The sequence below is a fragment of the Podarcis tiliguerta genome, assembly GCF_965153285.1.
Source record: "Podarcis tiliguerta genome assembly, chromosome: 11".
NCBI lineage: Eukaryota > Metazoa > Chordata > Lepidosauria > Squamata > Lacertidae > Podarcis > Podarcis tiliguerta.
In genome coordinates, this window is record NC_139544.1 from 55,213,176 (window position 1) to 55,237,236 (window position 24,061).

The following is a 24,061-nucleotide window of genomic DNA, read 5'->3' on the forward strand; positions in this document are numbered from 1 at the left end:
TTAAACAGAAAACTGAGTGCTATATGCCAGTCTATAAAATACAGGGGTGTTTATAAATAAAAAAAAAGTGGTTTCCAACCAGTGTGCCGTGGCACCCTGGGGTGCCTTGAATGATGGTCAGGGGTGCTGTGGGCAATACTGGCCTCTGTCCCTCTTTCCTTCCCTTCTCTGATGCCCTCTCATGTCTCTGCCTCCAAAAGGCTTGCACAGCTGTTTGTTCCAGCAGCCCTGGCTCTCCAGCTCTCCAGCAAAATGGTGGCTCTGGGGCTAGCCAGGGGGTGCTTCCCAGGCCCCTGTGGGGCAGTGGGAGGCACCTCTCTTTGGGGCAGGCGAGGCAGCTCAGAGACCAGGGACAGCAGCAGTAGCTGCCCAAAGCACTCCCAAGGACAGGAGAGGAGGGTAAAGGCACACTCCACAAGGGAGGGCGTTCGAAAAAGGTGAGGGGCTACCAGCTCTGCAGGCAAGGGGTGACATAACTGGGCTCCTGAGCCCCACAGGGGTGCTGCAAAAAGAATGTAGTTGGTCAAGGGAGCCGCGGACCCCAAAAAATTGAAATCCTCTGATCTAAAGTAATAAAAACTACATTACAAGGGCAATTGGGGACTTCTGAATAGCGTAACTAGGTGAATAGATAAGTATAGACAATTATCCCACTTTTTCTTCTCCTCTATGTCTTTTTCACACTTCATCCCATCCTCCAAAAAGCACATGCACACACACTACTAGGAAATTAGCACCATTAACAAGAGCTGATAAAATTACACTTGAAGTCGGCCAAGTAATAAAAATCCACTCTGGATCAGTTTCTCTTTTCGGTACACAACTTCCTCATATCATTGACCACAGATAAACAACATATCGCAAGCACGTCAGTTATATTGCTCAGAATAGCTAAGACCTTTTACCATATACTTGGTCTCCCTGCTTCAAAAGTTCACATTCTACAAGCAGCTCTGAGAAATAGCAACTAAGGCATATATTTGCAAAGAAAAATGGGCATTTGGAAGGAAATTGCCTTTACATGTTTATTCTCTTTTTAAAAAAGCAAAATGAAACACTACAAACGGAGGAAGGGACTGAGGTGTAATTGCATTTCCTCAGATGCCACTTTTAGCATTTCAGTTAACTACTTTCGCAGTGATGGTTAAAGGTACACCTATTCTGTTCCTCTCTCTTTTATTTCACTAGCCAGCGTGGGATGAGGCGTCCCATAATTAGAACCTGAAGAGACAGAGGTTTAAATAATTCAAAGACGAAAATTGTCAGGTTTCAAAACCATTTAAGAAGCATTATTTGCAATGCTTACATTCTCTAAGACACCAAAAAGCTTGATCTTCTCTTTACCTTTAATATATTTTTCAATTTTATTGGCTAGTGTAAACATGTACTTTGAAACATTTCCGTAAGTGCTTCCAACACAGTACAGGCGCTTTGCAGATCATGTTATCCAACATCCATCACCACTGATCTTGGTAAAATATTAAAACATAGTTATCATAATCAATGATACAGATCTAATTTTGCAGCTATGTTTAACACATTTGAGCAGCCTTCTATATTTCAGTGTTAATTCTTTGATCCTTATACCTAGCCAAACACAGACACTAATTAACTCCTCCAGCTATGGAAGAACCATGAGAGTATTCCTCAAGTTTATTGCTCAGTCATTCTCAGTATATCAGTTGAGAACTCCCCTCTTGAGACAGAAAAATATTTATGCTGCTTTTAGGGAAGACTAAAGTACAAAGGAAAGAACCCCACAATTAGAACACAATTAGAATATGTGTCCTTTATGCAGCTTATTTTATTCAGAGCCTATTATCAACAGCAAATGAACTCAAAATGTCCTCACAAGCTGAATCCCCCCAGAGTCATAATACTTCAGAAAGGTTTCGTGCTATTCCTTTCAATTTTTTAGAAGGCAGAAACAATAAAAGCACAAATGAACAATAAATGCTGCCCTTGTAACAAGAAGCTAGGAAGGATCTACAGCAGGCATCCCCAAACTTGGGGTTCCAGCTGGTTTTGGACTACAACTCCCATCATCCCTAGTTAACAGGACCAGTGGTCAGGGATGATGGGAATTGTAGTCCCAAAACATCTGGAGGGCAGAGTTTGGGGGTGCCTGATCTACAGTCTGCTTGAGGGCTCCAATAAGTCAGTCATAGGGCAAGTGGCAAAGTTTTTGAATGTAGCCATCCATATTAGACCACTTATGATGGCTATACATACACACACAAACTGCTAGCATTATAATTCTGTGTTTTTAGTTGCATTCATGTGCATCTTTGTTAATGTTATTAATTGTCAATTGTTAGTTGTTATAAAACATTTAAATGGTCAGATGGCTGCAAATAAAGAGATGATGTTGATGATGAGTTGTAGTTCTGCAACATCTGCAGGGCAGCAGATTACTACTACCCCTTCTCTACAGCATTTGAAAATTAACAACATTCATACCTACATATGTGTTTTTAAAAAAGCAACAGCAATACTTTTGAGAAAATGAACCAGTACTATTCAAGCACTAGGGGATAGTAGAAACAGCACTATCAGACAACATTTCATACTAACTGTTGCTGTAGTCCTATCCACATAGGGGAAAGTGACAGCTTAGGGACTGTCAATCCAACAGAAAGAGAAAATGTGTATAAATGAAACATGAAGGCTCTTCATTTGCGTTTGGGATTCTAACCCACATTCTGTAGTCACAGATCAGAATATAAAGCACTGCACATGGTGTCCCACTCATACAGAAGAGATAGTTCAGGCTTCCTTCCCACAACAGCTCCTCACATTCTCCAAAGAATTGCTCCTGAAAGTCAAGCAAGGCTCTTGGTTTGGGGAAGAAGGAATGAGGACTCTAACAAGGTCCTAGAGTGCTCCTGCCTGGTTAGCAATTTCTCAGCTTTAGGAAGCAGATGGGAGGACTGTAGGACCCTGTCAGAATCCTCACACCTCCTTCCCAAAGTCCAACACCTCCTTGGCCAGCTTTTGGAAGGCAGCTTAAGTGGGGTTATCAAATTTTGGCCTCCCCCCCACCCCCGCAACAGGCCAGTGTGTGGCCCGCAAGTCCTGTAGGTCCACTTGGTATGAAAAGTTGGACCGCCCTACTCTAGACAACACTTGATGCAAAAAATGGCATTGTTGAAGTATGCACATTTTGCCCCTTTAATATGGAAAGTTACACTTTGCGAATGAAAAGCAACAAATGTTAGAATGCGATCTAAATTCTGAACTAATTTGAAATGAGCTAAGTATATAGAAATAATAATCAAACGAAGGTAACATTTGGGTTTCCACGATTATTGCAAGAAAAGCCCATCCACACTCTATTCCTGCTGTCCTGTTACATCAAAGCTCTCACCAATGTTAAAAAACCCATCATGTCCATTGACATCTGGCTTGTTGTCACTTGCAAAATAGTAAACTCTCCTTTGAATTTGTGTACATTCTACAAACAGAAGCATGTAGTGGTCCTCTGGCTATTGCGGGAAGAACATTAGCTTTGAATGATTTGTTGATGCTGAATTATGGGCTCATCAATAACATCATACATTTTGCTCTAAGAATAAAAAATGATGTCCTCCAACATTATAAATTCTTCTGATTAAGTGACCTACAGCAGTCACTATTATTACTCAACAGCCCACAGGGCTTGTAAAAATAGTTGCTAAATCTACAAATTAAACTTCACTAGAGCAATGTGTCAGGTCACAAAAATTCAAAGCAGCTATATTTATCATTTACTGTCATTAACCCAGCCGACAAGAATTCTTTACTTGAAGCCAGACAGTTGTATTTCAGTTACACCTCTGGCTTGTTTCCACCTTTGCTAACAGTGGCAGATAAAATATTCAAAGGAATGGGGAGAGGGAGGGAGAGAAGAGGGCAAGGGGAAAAGGTTTAACACCTAATATCTTTGCAGCCTTATAGAGGGATAGGAGGTCAGTACAGATCAGATCACCATGCCGCAAAGGAAATAATAACTAACAACCAATCTGGAATAATTTTCAATTGAAAAAGGTGGATTAGGATGGATTAACAAGAATGTCCTGGACTGCATGTCACTTAAAACCAGAGTTTAAAATATACAACGGTTTACAGTGAACAAGCAGCAAGCTAATGGCTGCTGCTCCGAAGATCACACTTGACTGCTCCCCAGCTCTTTCCTTCAGTGCGCCAGGGAGGAAACAAAGCAGAAGCAGGCTTCACATCATGTGCGAGCCCATACTCATAGTTTGCTTTCTCCAAACCAACCACCGTTTGTTTGCCCTTGCCACTCATTGTTTGACTGGAGAACTTGTACCATGAAGCCAAGCTGGCTCTGGACAGGCAGGATTGGGGAGGCACAAAATGCCTGTAATTTCAACATCAAACACCAGCAGGTTGGCCATTCAGCTTATTCACAGTATAAATTAAATTATGGTTTACAGTGTCGTACAAACCTGACCAATATATCTACATTTGAACTTGCCCCAAGGGAGTCCCATAGAAACTGTCTAAGCAAACTCTACTCTACATACACATATCACTGCAATCTTGTTTCCGGGGAAAAGCACACTCTAGTACATTAAGCTCCATTAGTGAATAGAAAAGGAGGCATCCCTGCTTCTTTCCAAAATGAAAGAAAGATTACAAAGTTACCCACTCATGGTTTTCATTTACCACAGGAGTGAGGGTTCTGTGGTATTGTTCGACTACAGCTCTTATCACCCTTGACCACTGGCCATACTAACTGGAAGTGATGGGAGTTGAAGTCACAACATTCAGAGGCCCAGGTTCCCCATCTATACTTCACCCCTCTGATCTCTCACAGCTATTCTATTAGGCCCTCTCTTTCCACCAGGAAGAACTTCTTTATCATACACGTTAAACACATATACTAACAGATCCCATTGGAACCAAAGGAATAAAGTTCTGAGATGATGTCCCTTAGGCACAGACTTAAGTTGGGGAGGCAGCCAGTGTGTCCATGGTGGTAAGCAAAAAAGAGCAGGTGGGTGTGATGTGCTACAGGTGAGAAAACCGTCACCCCCCAAAGAAGCACTGACTCAAGGAAAAGCCGCTCATCCCCTTCTTTCTTAAGTTTCCACAAAAACACAAAAGAGGGGAGATGGGACTATTTCCTCCACATTTCACTATTTCAAGGTTAGGCATGGAGCGGATGAGAAGCAGCAGTCATGGCTAGTTAATTCTACATCTGGTGCAGTCCTCCCCCCCCAAAAAAAAACCAAAAAAAAAAAAAAACCCTGGCCTTAACATTCCCCACCCCAACCCCTCATTTCTCAACCTTGTGCAGAATTACAGGGTCATGCCAACCAGCTCCTCTTAAGGAAACCTGACAGGGCAGGTCTCCTTAAGAAGGGGGGGGGGTCTCTGCCTCCTGACCCCCTTGGCCCGCATGCACCCCCCTCAATAAACAGCTACACGCCGGGGAAAAGCGCTAGTTTCTTTTGAGGTGGTGAGGGGGGCAAAGGAACGAATCGTGTGCGGGGGGGGGGTTGAAAGAGAGCAGCCCTCCTCTCCACCTGCCCCCCCTCTTTAAACCTATAGATTTGAGGCGGGGGGGGGTCGGATGAAGCGTTGCCAGGCGACCAGGCGAAAACGGAGGCCGACCAAGGTCGAGAGCCTCAAAACTTGCCGCCGTGCGCGCTCTTGAACCCACCCACCCCCCAAGCCTTCCTATGGGTCGAGGGGGCGGCTAGTCCCCCCCCCCCCGACTGTGGGGCCTGGATTCTCAAGGAGGGCCGCTTGGGAAAGGGGGTCACTCACCACCAGGGCGGCCGCCGAGGCTCCTCCCGGCCTCAGGCCCCGCGGAAGGGAGCAGCTCGAGCATGAGGGGCCGGGTGTCCTCCCTCCGTCACCACCGGCTCGCCCTCGCCCTCTCCCTCTCCTCCTCCTCCTCGGCCCAGCGGGGAGGGAGCGGAAATGTCACCGCAGGGAGGGAAGGAGAGAGGCCGCTGGGCTCGCCTCGGCTCCGGCTCCCTTCGGCGTCACTTCCGGCGGCGGCGGCGGCGTCGACGGAGGGGGAAAGGCGAGGAGGGAGGAGGCGGGGAAGAGCGGCTGACGCAAGGTAAGCGCGCGCCGCGGCAGCGCCGCCTAGCGGCTCCCGGGGGCGCGCGCGCGCGCGCGTTCATTGGGCGGGAAAGCGGAGCCCCTCGCGCGCCTCCAACGGGTTTCCCTCAGGGAGGGCGAAATTGGCGCGCTTTTTCCCCAACGGCCGCTGAGAGGAGCGAAAAGGTTCATTGCTAATCGCAACACAAATGAAATGAAATATGATAACGCACGTCAAACGTTACAAAAGCACACCGAACATTAATCGCAAGGTTCTGCAAATGGAAAAAAAAACCTGCATGTATCTATACCTACACATATATATATGATTACATTATGGCTGGGTTATTTATTTATCGTAACAAGCAAGTAATGCAATAGATTTGCACGTCATGTTATATATGTTATTAAATTTAGCAGCCACTTTTCTCCTTGCAACGCAAAGTGACCTGCAAAAAACAAAACAGGCAAACCAAACCTATATGAAGACCCAGAAATGCGTGTGCACGTGCGTTTATACGTATGTTTATATTCATATACACGTTCTTCTTTTATTAGATTTATATACTGCCCTTCCTCCGAAGGTCACAGGGTTGACAACATAAAAAATGCCAACATGAAAACACACAAAAATACAGTTTGGTCAAACTCATGTTCGTAGCTTCGAGAACACTGTCCAACCATCTTGTCCTCTGTTGTCCCCTTCTCCCTGTGCCCTCCATCTTCCCCAACATCAGGGTCTTTTCCAGGGAGTCTTCTCTTCTCATGAGGTGGCCAAAGTCTTGGAGCCTCTGTTTCAGGATCTGTCCTTCCAGTGAGCACTCAGGGCTGATTTCCTTCAGAATGGAGAGGTTTGATCTTCTTGCAGTCCATGGGACTCTCAAGAGTCTCCTCCAGCTCCATAATTCAAAAGCATCAATTCTTCGGCGATCAGCCTTCTTTATGGTCCAGCTCTCACTTCCATACATCACTACTGGGAAAACCATAGCTTTAACTAGACGGACCTTTGTTGGCAAGGTGATGTCTCTGCTTTTGAAGATGCTGTCTAGGTTTGTCATTGCTTTTCTCCCAAGAAGCAGGCATCTTTTAATTTTGTGTCTACTGTCACCGTCTGCAGTGACCATGGAGCCCAAGAAAGTAAAATCTCTCACTGCCTCCATTTCTTCCCCTTCTATTTGCCAGTAGGTGATGTGACCAGTGGCCATGATCTTAGTTTTTGTGATGTTGAGCTTCAGACCATATTTTGCGCTCTCCTCTTTCACCCTCATTAAAAGGTTCTCTAATTCCTCCTCACTTTCTGCCATCAAGGTTGTGTCATCTGCATATCTCTGGGACAAAATGGTAAATTTAAAGTAATGACTTGTAGCCCACCTGACACAGAAGACCCCAGGCAGACTTCAGCTCCGGTCAGCTTGGTCCCCATCAGCGCCCCAAAGATGGTTGGGGTGCTCTTATTGGGCCCCACTAAGATTTACTGGGAGTAGCCGGGAGTGGGCAAGAGAGAAACGGAACTGGTTGTTTCTAGGTGCCATTTTTAGTTAAAGTTCTAGTTTTTAAAATATTTTATTAAATTTCCATTTTATAATATATATAGACCTAATAGAAGCAGAAGACATCAAGAAGAGGTGGCAAGAATACACAGAGAAATTATACCAGAAAGATATGGATGTCTCGTACACCCCAGGTAGTGTGGTTGCTGACCTTGAGCCAGACATCCTGGAGAATGAAGTCAAATGGGCCTTAGAAAGCATTGCAAATAACAAGGCCAGTGGAAGTGATGGTATTCCAGCTGAACTATTAAAAATTTTAAAAGATGATGCTGTTAAGGTGCTACACTCAATATGCCAGCAAGTTTGGAAAACTCAGCAGTGGCCAGAGGATTGGAGATCAGTCTACATCCCAATCCCAAAGAAGGGCATGAGGATATTCCTGCTTATTTAACTTATATGCAGAATTCATCATGCAAAAGGCTGGGCTGGATGAATCCCAAGCCGGAATTAAGATTGCCGGAAGAAATATCAACAACCTCAGATATGCAGAAGACCATGATCACTGCAAATGACAAACCTAGACAGTAGTGAATATATAGATACATCCTCATTACTCACATTGCTTTTTGCTCATTTGAGCTGATCGACTCCCCCCCCCCCATTCATGGTTACCTTAATTCTTTACTATATCATCACATTTGTACTTTTTCCTAATCACTTTTCCCATTACCATTGTCGTATTATTTAAATAAAATGTAAAAAGGTAGAATCATCAACATTACAAGTCTTCTTAAGTCTATCCTGATAGTGTTGTTAAATGTTTACAATTGTCTGTCAAGTATTGTATAAATTTACCCCGGTCTTTTCGGAAAGCTTGATCACACTGGTTTCGGATTTTCCCGGTCAGCTTCCTAAAGTTAATCAAACCTTGAATGGTTTCTGCTCCTGTATACAATAAGAGTACCGCCTTCAGGGCAGCAGTCAAATCAGATTGCTACACATGTTGATTGTAAAGGATGGTTCAGAAACACTGTTTTATTGTTCATTCTCATGGGGAAAATAGAGAGAAATGTATGTAAAACACGAAGCTGTACATTTTCTTAGAATAAAAAAAAGTGGAGAAACGGAAGTAAGGGAGAGAGGACAAAGGCCACATGAACATAAGAAAGATATACCAAGATATACCACAGAATTTACAATATAGAACTGCTCTTTTGTTTCTGCACCAAGGTCATTAGGAAAAGTGACGTTTGGTAGACAAAGGGACCGAAAGTGCTGTCATATCCACCTTTGCTGAAACCTCGGCCTCAAGAGCTTCCTAGGAAAGGGAGAGAAAAGTCAGCACCAATATTTGGATGAGAGTTAAGACACCCTCCCCAATACACACACATATGGTATGGTATGGCAACGTACCATATATATGCTTCCCACAAGCTGAAACCAACCAAAAAAAAATAATTGGGATGACAGGTATCATTAATCCAATAGATTTATATCCCACTTTTTAAGAGCATGTTCTCGCAAAGCGGCAAACCCGATACACAAAGCAAACACCAACCAGCAATACAATAAAAAATGCTCAGACATTCAAAACCCTTAACAGAGACAGTACAGTCAAGCCAACATAGTGAAGGAAACAGAATAGGTCAGAATGAAAAGATTTTAGATGTTGTGGAGCTATAATTTCCATGCAGCATGGCCACTGGTCAGGGATGATCTAGTCCACAACACCTTATAGGGTTTTTGTGGGGATTAAATGAGGAGGGGGTGAATCATGTACGCCACCTCGAGCTTCTTGGAGAAAAAGGTGGGTTATAAATTTAAGAAGTAAATATATGTAAAAGGGATGTGGGTGGCGCTGTGGGTTAAAACCACAGAGCCTAAGGCTTGGCGATCAGAAGGTTGGCGGTTCGAATCCCCGCGTCAGGGTGAGCTCCCGTTGCTCGGTTCCTGCTCCTGCCAACCTAGCAGTTCGAAAGCATGCCAAAGTGCAAGTAGATAAATAGGTACTGCTTTGGCGGGAAGGTAAACGGCATTTCCATGCGCTGCTCTGGTTCACCAGAAGCGGCTTAGTCATGCTGGCCACATGACCCAGAAGCTGTACGCCGGCTCCCTCGGCCATTAAAGCGAGATGAGCGCCACAACCCCAGAGTCGGCCACTAATGGACCTAATGGTCAGGGGTCCCTTTACCCTTTACCTTTAAATAAATGTGAAAAGGAGGAGTGGTTGACAGGCTTAGATTTGCACTTGAACCTCTCTCTCCATTGCTTGATGTGCAGAGACAAAGCACTTTAGGGGAAGGCAGAGATGGATAATGGCTTGAGCTTATGTAGGGAGGTAGCAATTTCTCATGCTGCCTTTAGGACAGAAGAGGTCTGGCCCACCCCACCCAGTTTCTCCACCCCTCCAAAATATTCCCGGACAACAAAAATGCACCAAAATAGCCCAGAAGACCAGTCTGTCCACCGGTGCAACTAAGAGAACATATTAATACCAACGAAAGCACCTACCAGCTCCCTCTTTGCTTCTTCGATCTTCACTCGTGCGAGAGAAGGGCTCTGAAAAGAGCAGTAGAAAGACATTTAGGCAGATGTAGGGGTTTTCCATGCTCCCGTCTGAATTTTTGAAATCAAGCAAAAGGTCTATGGAGTTATTGCTGCCCCCCCCAAAAAACTTTTAAAAAAGAGAGTTTTAAAAGTACATTTGTTCAGCACACACTCCGGTGCCATCAGAAATCATTCCATGAAATGTAGACGGATAGGCAATGAAGAAGAGTGAGTTTGGAACAAAGACACTTCAGTGTCCAGCAGCAACCTAAAGTTTCTTGAGCCCCTCAAACAACCCTACCCACCTTCCTTCTTGCCACTTATGTCTGCAACCTACCACCCAAAGGGCTGCAACTGTTAACTGGAGCAACATTTGCGGACATTTATTTGTTTTCAAACCAGCAGAATAGCGTGCATATATGTGCAAGTGCTGTAGAAATAATAGCAATTCAATAGCCTTGGCAGCAAAGAAAGCTCTGCAATCATGTTTTAAACTCCTTTCAAATGTCAGCTAACTCATAACCCTCATGTCAGGCCGAACTTCCAAAAGCATACTGAGCCAAGTGAAACATGCCAATATTTTAAGCTAGCCCTTGGGCAATCTGGTGCTTTCCTGGCGTTTTGGGCCGCAGCAGCCATGATCCTTGGCACCATATTGGGGAACTCTGCTGGAAGCTGAGCTACAATGCTAGGATGCTACAGTTCTAAGAGAAGCGGGGTATGGGAGATTACAGGGGTCAGGTCCAGATACGACTCCAGTTTCTTCTTCAAAGGTACCGCCTGCTTCTTTAATTCCGCTAGATTCTATGGATGGAAACACAAAACAAACCATTCACACAGTGACTTCATCTTTCTCCCACCAGAAATAAATAAATGCAAGGTTTGGGTGGATGCTTTTTAGCCTCACAATCTGCAATGAACGACACTTCAAAGCAGTCTGCAAAATATGGATGCCTATCTACACACGGGACGTGGGTGTAGTCTAAACCACAGAGCCTAGGGCTTGCCAATTGGAAGGTCAGTGGTTCAAATCCCTGCGACGGGGTGAGCTCCCGTTGCTCAGTCCCTGTTCCCGCCAACCTAGCAGTTCGAAAGCATGCCAGTGCAAGTAGATAAATAGGTACCGCTCCAGTGGGAAGGTAAACGACATTTCCATGCGCTGCTCTGGTTCGCCAGCAGCGGCTTAGTCATGCTGGCCACATGACCCATTGTCTGCGGACAAATGTCGGCTCCCTCGGCCAGTAAAGTGAGATGAGCGCTGCAACCCCAGAGTCGTTCGCGACTGGACTTAACTGTCAGAGGTCCTTTACCTTTACCTTTTTTTATCTACCCACTTAATTTCCATATTTTGGGAAGGATGGACTGGAGAGTTCGGTTCAGAGTTTCTGATCAGGGCTGGTGAGAAATGGAGTCTGGCAACATCTAAGTGGCCAAAATCCCCCGTCTTAATCTGTATTGAAACTGCAGGAGGGGTGGAGGCCAGGCAGAAGAAATTAGATGAAATGGGAATAGGAGACGCCCGGAATAGCTGGGGAAATCCATCCAGATGGGAGGGGAATGAATGAATGAAGATGTTGACGACAGTATTATTATTATTTACAATTACAGCCTATGGCTTCCCACCCCCCAATACAAAACACCCAATTTTTGTTTGTATCTTTCATAGCTTGTGAGTCAAGAACCCAGATGGGCGGGGTATAAATAATAAGTTATTATTATTACTATTTCTCTCTTGCAGTATTTCAGTTAGCACTAGGGGCCCGCCCTTTGATGTAAAGAGCGAATCCCTTTGCATTCTCTGAAACACGCATCACAGAGGCATTTGGAGCTGATCTCACCATCTCTAGCAAGCTCACAGCCAACTGCCATGTGGTTAAATGGCATTTCCTCCCTACCATCCAGGTTGAATGCCAACCAGTGTGTGTCATTTTCAAACACCGTCAAAATTCAAGGAGAAACACCCACCTCTGAGAGATTCACCAGAGACTCGTGAGTCAGTGAAGCATCCATCCCACACATAGATAATTGTTCCTGCCAAGAGATACAAAGCAAAAAACCCAGGATAAGAGGGCAAGCAATGACTTACACATTGTAGGATTACCCTCCAGAAAAAGACAGAGATGAAAAAGTCATCTTGCTAGTTCCCATATCATTAAAAATAGCAAAAATGCCATTCTGCTTCACTTTGCACTGAGTCAGACTGTTGGTCCTCCTAATTCTGTATAGTCTACACTGACAGGAGACTTTCACAATCCTACTTGGACATGCCAGGGATTGAATTTGAGACCTTTCGCATGTAAGCCAGACGCTCCCCCACTGAGCTAAATTGCCATCATTTTATTATTTATTAAATTGATATACAGTGGTACCGCGGAAGTCAAATGGAATCTCTTCCGGAAGTCCGTTTCACTTCCAAAACGTTCGGAAACCAAGGCACAGCTTCCGGTTTGATGCAGGAAGCTCCCACGGCCAACTGGAAGCCATGGAAGCCCCGTCGGCTGTTCGGGTTCCAAAAATCGTTCGCAAACCGGAACACTGACTTCCAGGTTTGCAGCATTTGGGAGCTGAAACCTCAGAGTATGAAGGAGTTTGGGTGCCATGGTATGATTGTACCGCCCTTCATCATAAGATCTCAGGATGGTTCAGAAGATAAAAATTCAGTAATACCTCTGGTTAAATATGCTTCAGGTTAAGCATTTTCAGGTTACGCTCCGCGGCGACCCGGAAGTAACGGAACGCGTTGCTTTCGGGTCTCGCCGCTCGCGCATGTGCAGACGCTCAAAATGACATCACGCGCATGCACGGAAGCAGTAAAACGCGACCTGCACACACGTGTTACGTTCTACTCAGGATGCGAACGGGGCTCCGGAATGGATCCTGTTCCCATCCGGAGGTACCACTGTACAAAGTACCACTGTACACTGTACAAGCACGAATAGTTAAAATGAAAACAACGAAACAATAACCCCCTCCCCAACACAAAAGGCAGAATTTTAATCAGCCCTTCGAGGCCTGGTTCAAGACTACATAGATACCTTGGGCTACAAACGCTTCAGGTTACAGACGCTCCAGGTTACAGACTCCGCTAACCCAGAACTTTGCTTCAGGATGAGAACAGAAATCGTGCTCCGGCAACGCGGCAGCAGCGGGAGGCCCCATTAGCTAAAGTGGTGCTTCAGGTTAAGAACAGTTTCAGGTTAAGAACGGACCTCCAGAACGAATTAAGTTCTTAACCCGAGGTACCACTGTATAAGGAAGGCACCAGACCATTCTCCCTGGGAAGGGAGCCACTAACAGGCAGCCACTGCAGAAAAGGCCCCTTTTCGTGCTACCACCCTCCAGACCTCAAATGCAGGAGGCACACACAGAAAGGGCTGAGAGGATGATCTCAGGGTTTATATGGGGAGAAGCATTCTTTGAGGTATTGCAGTCCTGAGCCGTCTAAAGCTTTACAGGTCAAAAACATCATTCTGAATGGAGCCTGGAAGCTAATTGACAGCCGGTGCCGTCAGACCAGGATTAGCATTATATGCTCAAACCGTCTTGCTAAACCTGGTGAGCTAAACAGCTGCCAAATTCTGCACCAGGTGGAGCTTCTGAACAGTCTTCAGAGGCAGCCATTCCTCCTTTGTTACCCACGCGCCTCCGTCTGCCTCCCCGCTCTGTCAAATTCAGATTGCAAGCTCCTTGGGGCAGGGGTTTATATTTTATTACGCCACTCTCCTAAGATGCAGTTACAAAGATGGCACTATAGAAAGCGTTAGTAAAAGCAAGCTTCCTATTTCAGCGAGTCTCCCCGACAGCAACACCAATAAAGCGTTCTTTGTCTTAACCTCTGCTGCCTTGATTCTGAATTTGAAATCTTCCACTTTGTCCTTCAGGAACTTCATGTTCTGGGTCCGGTTATCAGCTTTCGCTTTTTCCACTACCAGTAGTTCTTCGGTTTTCTTAAGGTCACTACAACAACAAAAACGGCAAAGACTTCTTATCAGTGGCAGAAATCCTTTGCTAAATGCCTACAGCATCTCCAAGCAGGCCAGAAACCAAACTGCTTGTCTGCTCCCAGAACAGCTCAAGAAACTTCATGCAAACTTCCATTGAATAGGGCTAGTAGGATCTGGAATCTACAACCCTGGAGTGAACCCAAACATACCCTGGCAAACCTGCCTGCCGTGAGACTGGGATTTGCAGAGGCACAACAAGGACTGCAATATGGAATATTTTCCCCGAAGGCAGCTGTGGGGAGACCTCAGGTTTCGTGGCCAAATGTAAAACCATTTGTAAATGTTCATGAACTTTTAATCCTACAGTATGGAGGTTAACAGCAAGTCAACAGAAGTGGACTTCGCAATTCCCTGTGGTTGCTAAGAAGCTTAGACTTAAGACCCTGGAAGGATAAATACCCATTGTCCATTAAAAACAACAATCTGTGCACCTAATAGCCCCAGCTACATCTGAACTTTTTTCATATAGACATCAATTTTGTGTGGACATCTGGAGGGCTTCTACAGTGGTACCTCGGGCTAAGTACTTAATTTGTTCCGGAGGTCTGTTCTTAACCTGAAACTGCTCTTAACCTGAAGCACCACTTTAGCTAATGGGGAATCCTGCTGCCACTGCGCCGCCAGAGCACGATTTCTGTACTCATCCTGAAGCAAAGTTCTTAACCCGAGGTACTATTTCTGGGTTAGTGGAGTGTGTAACCTGAAGTGTATGTAACCTGAAGCGTATGTAACCCGAGGTACCACTGTATTATGTTATATGTTTATTAAGTTATCTGTTTAAGACCCTTTACCTTTTTAAACCTTTACCTATGTTTAAGTCTGCGGGTGGCGCTGTGGGTTAAACCACAGATCCTAGGACTTGCCGATCAGAAGGTCGGCAATTCGAATCCCCGTGACAGGGTGAGCTCCCGTTGCTCGGTCCCTGCTCCTGCCAACCTAGGAGTTCGAAAGCACGTCCAAGTGCAAGTAGATAAATAGGTACCACACCGGCGGGAAGGCAAACGGTGTTTCCGTACGCTGCTCTGGTTTGCCAGAAGCGGCTTAGTCATGCTGGCCACATGACCCGGAAGCTGTACGCCGGCTCCCTCGGCCAATAAAGCGAGATGAGCGCCGCAACCCCAGAGTCGGCCAGGACTGGACCTAATGGTCAGGGGTTCCTTTACCTTTATGTTTAAGTCTAAGATGCATGTAATGATGGTGACTGATGTTTGTGGCTCTGTTGTTGTTGGAAGTCAGGCCTGAATCACAATGGCCCACAATGCACTTTGCATGTTGTTTTGCGGCTATTACCTGTATGCTTTTAATAGAATATATCAATCTACATCTATCTATCTACAGTCATACCTTGGAAGTCGAACAGAATCCATTCCGGAAGTCTGTTCGACTTCCAAAACTTTCGAAAACCAAAGTGCGTCTTCTGATTGGCTGCAGGAAGGTCCTGCAGCCAATCATTTTTTGTTTCTATGGAAGCCGCCCAGAGTGGCTGGGGAAACCCAGCCAGATGGGCGGGGTACAAATAATAAATTATTATTATTATTATAAATATAGAGGAAGGAGGAGGAAGAAGAGGAGAAGCCGTGAGATCAAAAGGCACATGATGCAATTCAACTGCTAACAGATAAAAAACCCATGCTGTTAACTGGCTGGCTGCCAGTGTGTCCGCAACCCTACAGAAGCTGCTGAGCTCACTGGCAAACATTAAAGCACAAAGGAAACTTCTATCCAGCTCTTACTCTTGAAGCCGTTTTTCCAGCACCAGCGCCGAGGTGAGCTTTTTCCTCAAAGTGCTCAGCTCCAGCTCCATCTCTTTGTTTTTGGAATCTGCGGCGTCCAGCTCTGAAGTCAAATCATTGATGGCAGGAATGAAGCTAGAAAGAATTGGTAATGGCAATTATTTTTTAAAACAACAACAACCAAACAAACAGTATCCGGATTTCAGGGCTGCAAGGAGAAGCTCAGCTACCAGCCACCTATGTGCACCAACGAAGGATTTGGCAAGCTGCGATTGGACCCATCTAGATCAGGGTTGTCTACACAAACGGGCAGCAGCTCTGCACGAGTCCTGGCTGCGTACATTCCCAGCCCTACCTGGAAGTGGTGAGGATTGAACTCAGGAACCTATGCATGCAAAGGAGATGCTCTTCCACAAAGCTGTGGCCCTCTCCCCACTTATCTTTTTGGCTCATTCACACAAACTGCTAATAAGACCCTCTAGAGTATGGCAACACAGAACTCATGGGCCACACAATAAATTAAATTTTCATATTGTAAATTAATACACTGGTACCTTGGGTTAAGTACTTAATTCGTTCCAGAGGTCCGTTCTTAACCTGAAACTGTTCTTAACCTGAAGCACCACTTTAGCTAAAGGGGCCTCCTGCTGCTGCACGATTTCTGTTCTCATCCTGAAGCAAAGTTCTTAACCTGAAGCACGATTTCTGGGTTAGCGGAGTCTGTAACCTGAAGCATATGTAACCTGAAACTGTACAGTGGTACCTCGGGATGCGAACGGGATCCGTTCCGGAGCCCCGTTCGCATCCTGAATAGAACGTAAGACGCGACGGTGCACCTGTGTGTGCGCAGGTCACGTTTTGCCGCTTCCGCGCATGTGCATGACGTCATTTTGAGAGTCTGCGCATGCGCGAGCGGCGAAACCCGGAAGTAACGCGCTCCGTTACTTCCAGGTTGCAGCGGAGCGCTCAACCTGAAGCACATTCAACCCGAGGTATGACTGTATTCAATATTATTTAATATACACAATATATTTAATTAAATATATACAATTAAATACGCAATAGATTTTGTTTATTAAACAAATTCATTACATCAACAGGTGAAAGAGCTTTCATTAACAACACAGGACACACACAAATTATTTTTTTTAAGGATTATGGGGTTTTTTTGGACCATCCATTCATGAAAGCACACTGTCTGTGAAAAGTTCATTCACAGGAAGGTTGAGTGAGGCTTACACCCTAGTAAGTGTATTTATAAATGCAGCCTTGAACTACTTGTATAAACAACCTATTCCAGAGTAGTAGAACATTTATTTGTTCTGTTTATTTTTAGGATTTCTTACCCGCCCTTCACTGTAAGCTCCCAGGTTGCCGACTGCAACTACATGATATAAACACAGGCTAAAACAATTCCGATTGTAAAAACAGACAAACCATTCAGACAAAAACAGGACGTGATTCTCTCTTTAAAACCCTCTCGCATATCCATCTCTCAGTAAGACTGCAGGTGCAAAAGGCATTAAAAGTTCATCAAACTGCAGTGCTTCTTCATGCAAACCGAGCGTGAGACTGAACACCCAAAAGAAGCTTATCCAATAACAGAGAAAACCAATGGCACACATTACCTTGCAAGGGAAGTGTCCTTTGTTTCAAGGGCTAAAGCTGTGTCTACCAATGTGTTCAGATAGCTGGTGCTGCCCTTAGACATGTTGCTGAGAGAAAGATTCAGACTCTCGGTCAGAAGATCCTGTAGGTAGGTGCCTGGGGGGAAATATATATATATTAAAAAACACGTTTCTATGAAGCAGGCCACAGAAGAGGAACTCTGAGTAGTTCAAAAATTGGTGCCTTGACTGGAGGAGAGACTACACCTAAGACAATTGTTGTGTGCAACAGGAATAGCCAATATAGTGCCCTGAAGATGTTGTTGGGACTCCAAACTCCTATAATCCCCAATTTTTGGGACACGTTGGCTGGGACTGAGGAGAGTTGGCCATCCCTGACGTACAGTTTTAAAGAACTATAATAAGGAAGAGAGAGGTTATTGCATTTTAGTGTTGGGTTATTGTATTTTAGTGTTCTGTTGGAAGCTGCCCAGAATGGCTGGGGAAACCCAGCCAGATGGGTGGGGTATAAATAAATTATTACTATTATTATTTTTATTTTTATTATTATTATTATTATTATTATACTAAAGCATAGGTAGGCAAACTAAGACCCACGGGCTGGATCAGACCCAATTCCCTTCTGGATCCAGCCCGTGGATGGTCAGGGAATCGCGGCATGGATTGCCAGCACACACGTTCTTTCCCTCTCCCTCCCACGGCGGCAGCGCCTCCTCCCTCCCTCCTCCTGACTTCTCCCTGCCCTGCCTAGAGGAGGAAGGGGGCTGGGTTTTGTTGGTGCCAGCAGCAGCAGCACTTGAGTGGCCGCCATTTTAAGCAGCCCCTCTCCGGAGCCCTTTCGCACACCACTCATCGTCCCTCCGCCGCTGCTAGCCCCTGCCGCTCACAAGACACAGGTAAGCAGCCACTGGGGCTCATGCTGCTCTTGTGACATTTTTTTAAATAAAAAATATATATAGTCCAGCCCCCCACAAGGTCTGAGGGACAGTGGACCGGCCCCCAGCTGAAAAAGTTTGCTGACGCGTCTTCTAAAGTGTGTGTTTTAAGAGACACCTACCCGCCACAACTTCAAATTTAAGCTTTCAGTCTCACCGTCAGATTCGTACTCTACTGCCTTCTGCTTCATGTCCTCGATTAACAGGCGGACGTCCCCATCCCTGGACTCATTGCACTCTGCCAGCTCGTACAAAATATCCACTGTCCGCGCATCAGCTTCGTACGGAGGGATGGGCTGATCACCAAAGATCTTCTTCAGCCACGAAGCAACCTAACGGGAAAAGTGGAAGGAAACCAAGTATGAATGACTTGTTCGTATTACTATTGTTGTTGTTATATACCGCATTTCAGGGCTTTCTCGGCTGTGGCTCCAATCTGGTGGAACGCTCTGTCACAAGAGACTAGGGCCCTGCGGGACCTGACATCTTTCCGCAGAGCCTGCAAGACAGAGTTGTTCCACCAGGCCTTTGGTCAGGGCCCAGCCTGACTCCCTCCTCTGGCAGCCTGCACAGAATTTTGCTTAACGGTTGCCGTTAATTTGATTTTAATTAATTTTTATAATGGAATGTTTTTAGAATGTTTGATTGTTTGATTATTTAATTGTTGTTAGCCGCCCTGAGCCCGGCTTCGGCTGGGGAGGGCGGGATATAAATAAAATTTATTTATATTATTATTTATTATTATAAAAGATGCTGCTGTTATTTAATTATTATACAGTGGTACATCAGGTTAAGAACTTAATTCGTTCCGGAGGTCTGTTCTTAACCTGAAACTGTTCTTAACCTGAAGCACCACTTTAGCTAATGGGGCCTCCTGCTGCCGCCGCGCCGCCAAAGAACGATTTCTGTTCTCATCCTGAAGCAAATTTATTAACCTGAGGTAATATTTCTGGGTTAGCGGAGTCTGTAACCTGAAGCGTATGTAACCCGAGGTACCACTGTAATATCATACTGTAAGGATAAACATGGGACGCAGGTGGCGCTGTAGGTTAAACCACAGAGTCTAGGGCTTGCCGATCGGAAGGTCGCGGTTCGAATCCCCATGATGGGGTGAGCTCCCGTTGCTCTGTCCCAGCTCCTGCCAACCTAGTAGTTCGAAAGCACGGCAAAGTGCAAGTAGATAAATAGGTATCGCTCTGGCGGGAAGGTAAACGGTGTTTCAGTGTGCTGCTCTGGTTTCGCCAGAAGCGGCTTGGTCATGCTGGCCACATGACCCGGAAAAACTGTCTACGGACAAACGTCAGCTCCCTCGGCCATTAAAGCGAGATGAACGCAGCAACCCTAGAGTCGTTCATGACTGGACTTAATTGTCAGGGGTCCTTTACCTTTACCTAAGGATAAACATTGCTGGTGGCTGGGATGTTAAAGGACCACCTTCCCTTATACAGGTGTGTAGATCATCAAGATCACCAGAGGAGGCCTTGCTGATAAAGACAAGACCTTCTGAGTGTCATCTATCAGCAGGGCCTTCTCTGGGGTGGCCCCTACTCTCTGAAATGCGCTCCCCCCGTGCAGGGCCGGATTTAGGTTTGATGAGGCCCTAAGCTACTGAAGGTAATGGGGCCCTTTATATGTCCAGCTGCCCTTTGTCAACCACAAAACTGTCGCTGTTTTTTGTGTTGAATATATGCTACATGGTAATTTATGGATCTAAAGGTATCTAAAGCTATTTGCATATAACAAAATATGCCTTTTATCAAAGCAATTGTTGAACTCAAATACAATTAAGAACTATATTAATAGTGAAATACTTATTAAGCTCTAACTTAAAATGGTTTTTTTATTCATAACAAACTTAATAATGCAAACACATTGGCATTTGGCAATAAGAAAAGTTCCTTTAGAAACACACTTTACAAAGACTCATAATCTAGTCTCTAGAAACTTGCTATAACATGAAATAGTAACAGGTGTAAATAAATGATGCAAACTATTAATAATCATAAACAGCAGAATGTAGGCACCACATATATAGAATAATAACAATAATAAATTTTATTTATACCCCGCCCTCCCCAGCCAGAGCTGGGCTCAGGGCGGCTAAGACCAGTAAAATTCCATTAAAAATAAAATAGGGGAAAAAACCAATCTAAAATACAAGTTAAAATGCAATTTAAAATGCAGCCTCATTTTAAAAGTAGCCCATAGATCAAAACCATAAGGGGAGGGAAACATAAGGGTCAGAGTGAGTCCAAACCAAAGGTCAGGCGGAACAGCTCTGTCTTGCAGGCCCTATGAAAAGATGTCATGTCCTGCAAGGCCCTAGTCTCTTGTGACAGAGCATTCCACCAAGTCGGGGCAAGTACTGAAAAGGCCCTGGCCCTAGTTGAGACAAAACTAACCACCTTGCGACCTGGGACCTCCAAAGTGTTGTCATTTGTGGTCCTTAAGGTCCTCCGCGGGGCATACCAAGAGAGGCGGTCCTGTAGGTACGGGGGTCCTAGACCGCGTAGGGATTTAAAGGTCAAAACCAGCACCTTAAACCTGACCCTGTACTCCACCGGGAGCCCATAAGGAGCCTCGCTGCGGCATTCTGCACCCGCTGGAGTTTCTGGGTCAGCTTCAAGGGCAGCCCCGCGTAGAGCGAGTTACAATAATCAAGCCTGGAGGTGACAGTCGCACGGATCACTGAAATGAGGAAACCAGTGATTGTGGCAACCAATGTCTCTGAGAGATTCCTTAGCCCCAAAGGAACACCCTAGGATTTCCTACGGTTTCCTGTGGCTCCCAACTCACCGTGAACTGCACATTCTGTTTCGGAGACCCCAGTCCCCTTAAAGGGGCTATTTGTGCATTATGGCTACCGAAAAAGGGTATGTCCAATGTGTCCCCAGTTACAGATTTTCAGCAGGTCACTGGGAAATACCTCCTAAGAGCTTTTCCTATGGTTCCCAGCACGTGCCCCAATGGTCACGCAACTCGGCTTAGAATAAGCTGGAGTTTAAAAATACAAGACACAACTCAGGGGTAATGAAGGGTAAAGACAAGGGTTATGAGCAGGGCCAGATTTAGGTTTGATGAGGCCCTAAGCAACTGAAGGTAATGGGGCCCTTTATATGTCCAGCTGTCCTTTGTCAACAACAAATGGTCACTGTTTTTGTGTGTGGAATATATGCTATATGGTAATTTATGGACCTAAGAGTATCTAAAGCCATTTGCACATGTTGCCATGCCAGCAGTCCATGCAGAATGTAGGCACCCTATATATAGAAATGAGCAAACCAGTGATATTTTAGGGAGCAGGCTAGCAGGCAGGGCCCATTACCTACATCGTAGGAGCCTACACAACACAAAACACTGTTGCTGTATATAGGTTTTATTTTATTTGTTTTTCATCTTATAGCTTGGAAATGTACATCCAGGTTTTTTTTCTTTAATTTTTTTGGGGGGGCAAGAGAGTGGGACCCTAATCTGCAGCTTGTTTAGCTTTTAAGTAAATCTGGCACTACCCCAGTGTCATTCAGGTGGGCACTTAGTAAAAAATTCCTCGTTTGCTCGGCTTTCCCCTGACCACTCGCCCTTTACTCTCCTGCAGCACTGCCTTCTCGCTCTTCAATTCGCCCTTCCCATGTGCAAAGCGCTTTCCTCTCCGGAAAGATCCCCGGGGGAGAGAGGGGGGGGAGTCGCTTCCACACCCGCTCACCTTCTCCAGCTTCGCCTCCATCCCTGCCAGCTCCTCTTGCATTGCAAACCTCCCGCTTTTGCTCTTCCTCGGCAACTCCCCCCGTCGCGGAACGACGACGTCACCGGGCGAGATGCCTCTTGGGAGTTGTAGTTCGGAGGGAGCCTAGCCTATGAATTAAAGCCCAGCCCACGTTGGGGAGGCGCTGTAACTCCCTGCCCGCCTCCGCCCGGCTGCAGAGCTCAAGGGCGCGCAAGGGGGAAGGAAGCTGCTTCGGGAAGGACAAGCGACCTTGGTTCACCCGGGAAGGGACCGGGAAAAGCCCCGGGGGGGGGGGGGGCCGAAGAGCAAAGGCAGCCGCATTGCTAGTCAGTGGGAAAATGCACCCCATTGCATAGATAAGTCAGGGGTCAGCAAACTTTTTCAGCAGGGGCCCGGTCTACTATCCTTCAGACCTTGTGGGGGGCCGGACTATATTTTGAAGGGGGGTGTTAACGGAGAAATCTGAGGGCTCCCTTGGACAAAAAACAAGGACACCAGCCAGGAATACCAGAGCAAAACAACAGCCAGTAGGCTTGGTCTTTATTGAAGACTGTTGCGACAGGACTCCCACCTGCCACAAGGTGTGACAAGATGGAAGCCCCGAACAAAAGAGCCCCCCAACTTTTATTAGCTGCTAATCCCCATGTTATACCCCTCCGAACTACATCGCTCATACATCACATTTACATCATGAAAGGGGAGGTCTGGTGGCAGTAATCTGAGCATCCTGGACCCTGCCCCATGGTTCTCCTTGCCCTCCAACGAACACCCATCAAGTGGAACAAAAGAGATATTTACATTTCCCTGTTTCCCAGCCAAGTGAATCACACCCTTTGGTCTTCATCTGGGTTTGTTCTTTCTGGAATGGCTACCTGTCTGGCACTCAGGTATCAGGATGCCAGGGATTATCACTCAGGCAGAGGGGCTGCTGAGTAGCTGAGCTCACATGTCTATATGAATTTCTGAAGTTTTCCCAGTGAGCCAGTACATAGATACATTTGAACAGATAGGAAGAAACTGTGATGAAGTGTTATGTGGGGACAAATCACAAAAGTCACAAAAGCGATTGTGCTGGTTTTGGTAGTGCATGATATCTGCTGGAGGGGCAACCTCCCCAACCTATACATAAATTCCTGCAACAGGGGGGGAAATGAACAAATTCCTATACCCCACAAATAACCAAGAGATGCATTTGAAACAAAAGGACACATTCTACTCATGTAAAAATACGCTGATTCCCAGACCATCCACGGGCCAGAATGAGAAGATTAGGCCGGATCCGGCCCCCGGGCCTTAGTTTGCCTACCCACGGATAAGACAAACGCTGCTATCAAACTGGTGCATCAAGGATTTCATGGTCCACAGAGGAACAAATATATTGTAGCGCTATTACACGGGCGCAACATGGTACTCTCTTATCGCACACTCAACAGAACACCATAGTACGTATCAGTATTATGAAGAGAATATATTTGAGGTATGCCTACTTAAGGTGTTTTTCCAAATATTATAAACAAGACGCACCCGTCTTCCCTCACTCCCTAAGAAAGAGGCGACTGGCAATGAGGGCCGCAGTCATGGGGTCACGAAGAGTCAGACACGACTGAACGACTAAACAACAAGAAACTTCCAATGACCTGAAATGGAGTTATTCTCAGGCATTTGGGATTAGGAGCGATTTTAGTGTTAGGAGCGATAAGCACTCTGCACGTGCTCGGAGGAGCTTCGCTCACTAGGGCAAAAGCCCTAATCATGCAAGGCAGAGGGACAACAGGGTTATTTATGCAGAGGTTCAAATCAAGCGGCTGCTCGGGTGCAGCTGACAACGCAGCACTGAGGAGCGAGCCACGTGGATCCGGAGCAGTTTGGTAGGGGCGTGGTCAGGACGTCGGACACGCCCCCTTCGCAGGCAGTTTAACCAAAGGGGTGGGGTTAGTCCGTTT

At 45.8% G+C, this 24,061-nt stretch overlaps 2 protein-coding genes and 1 long non-coding RNA gene across 5 annotated transcripts in view; 1 reads left to right on the forward strand and 2 right to left on the reverse strand.

Annotated features, from left to right (window-relative positions):
* The window catches only part of ARK2N (arkadia (RNF111) N-terminal like PKA signaling regulator 2N), a 56,811-nt gene extending 50,777 nt beyond the window's left edge, over positions 1–6,034 (reverse strand). The window contains exon 1 of one of the 3 annotated variants that reach the window (XM_083403032.1): positions 5,776–6,034. The gene's annotated coding sequence lies outside the window, so the exon portion shown is untranslated. The remainder of the gene's footprint in view (positions 1–5,775) is intronic. The other 2 variants (XM_083403033.1, XM_083403034.1) reach the window with 2 other exon arrangements.
* LOC310659634 overlaps positions 1–24,061 on the forward strand; it is a 43,497-nt gene that overhangs the window by 5,349 nt on the left and 14,087 nt on the right. The window lies entirely within an intron of this gene.
* Positions 8,551–22,228, reverse strand: HAUS1 (HAUS augmin like complex subunit 1). The gene is made up of 9 exons (XM_083403181.1): positions 22,098–22,228; positions 18,552–18,726; positions 17,460–17,595; positions 15,832–15,966; positions 13,928–14,051; positions 12,060–12,125; positions 10,827–10,898; positions 10,059–10,106; positions 8,551–8,865 (listed from the first exon to the last, which is right to left on the reverse strand). The coding sequence occupies exons 1-9, from the start codon at positions 22,137–22,139 to the stop codon at positions 8,782–8,784; spliced, it is 882 nt and encodes a 293-aa protein (XP_083259307.1). The 5' UTR covers positions 22,140–22,228; the 3' UTR covers positions 8,551–8,781.

Excerpts from the sequence above, each read along its gene's own strand:
- HAUS1 (XM_083403181.1), bottom strand. The coding sequence starts at position 22,139 with ATGCAAGAGGAGCTGGCAGGGATGGAGGCGAAGCTGGAGAAG. Across the intron at positions 12,126-13,927 it reads TCAGAATCAAGGCAGCAGAG|GAACAATTATCTATGTGTGG; the intron begins GTTAAGACAAAG and ends ATCTCTTGGCAG. Across the intron at positions 10,107-10,826 it reads CGTATCTGGACCTGACCCCT|AGCCCTTCTCTCGCACGAGT; the intron begins GTAATCTCCCAT and ends TGCTCTTTTCAG.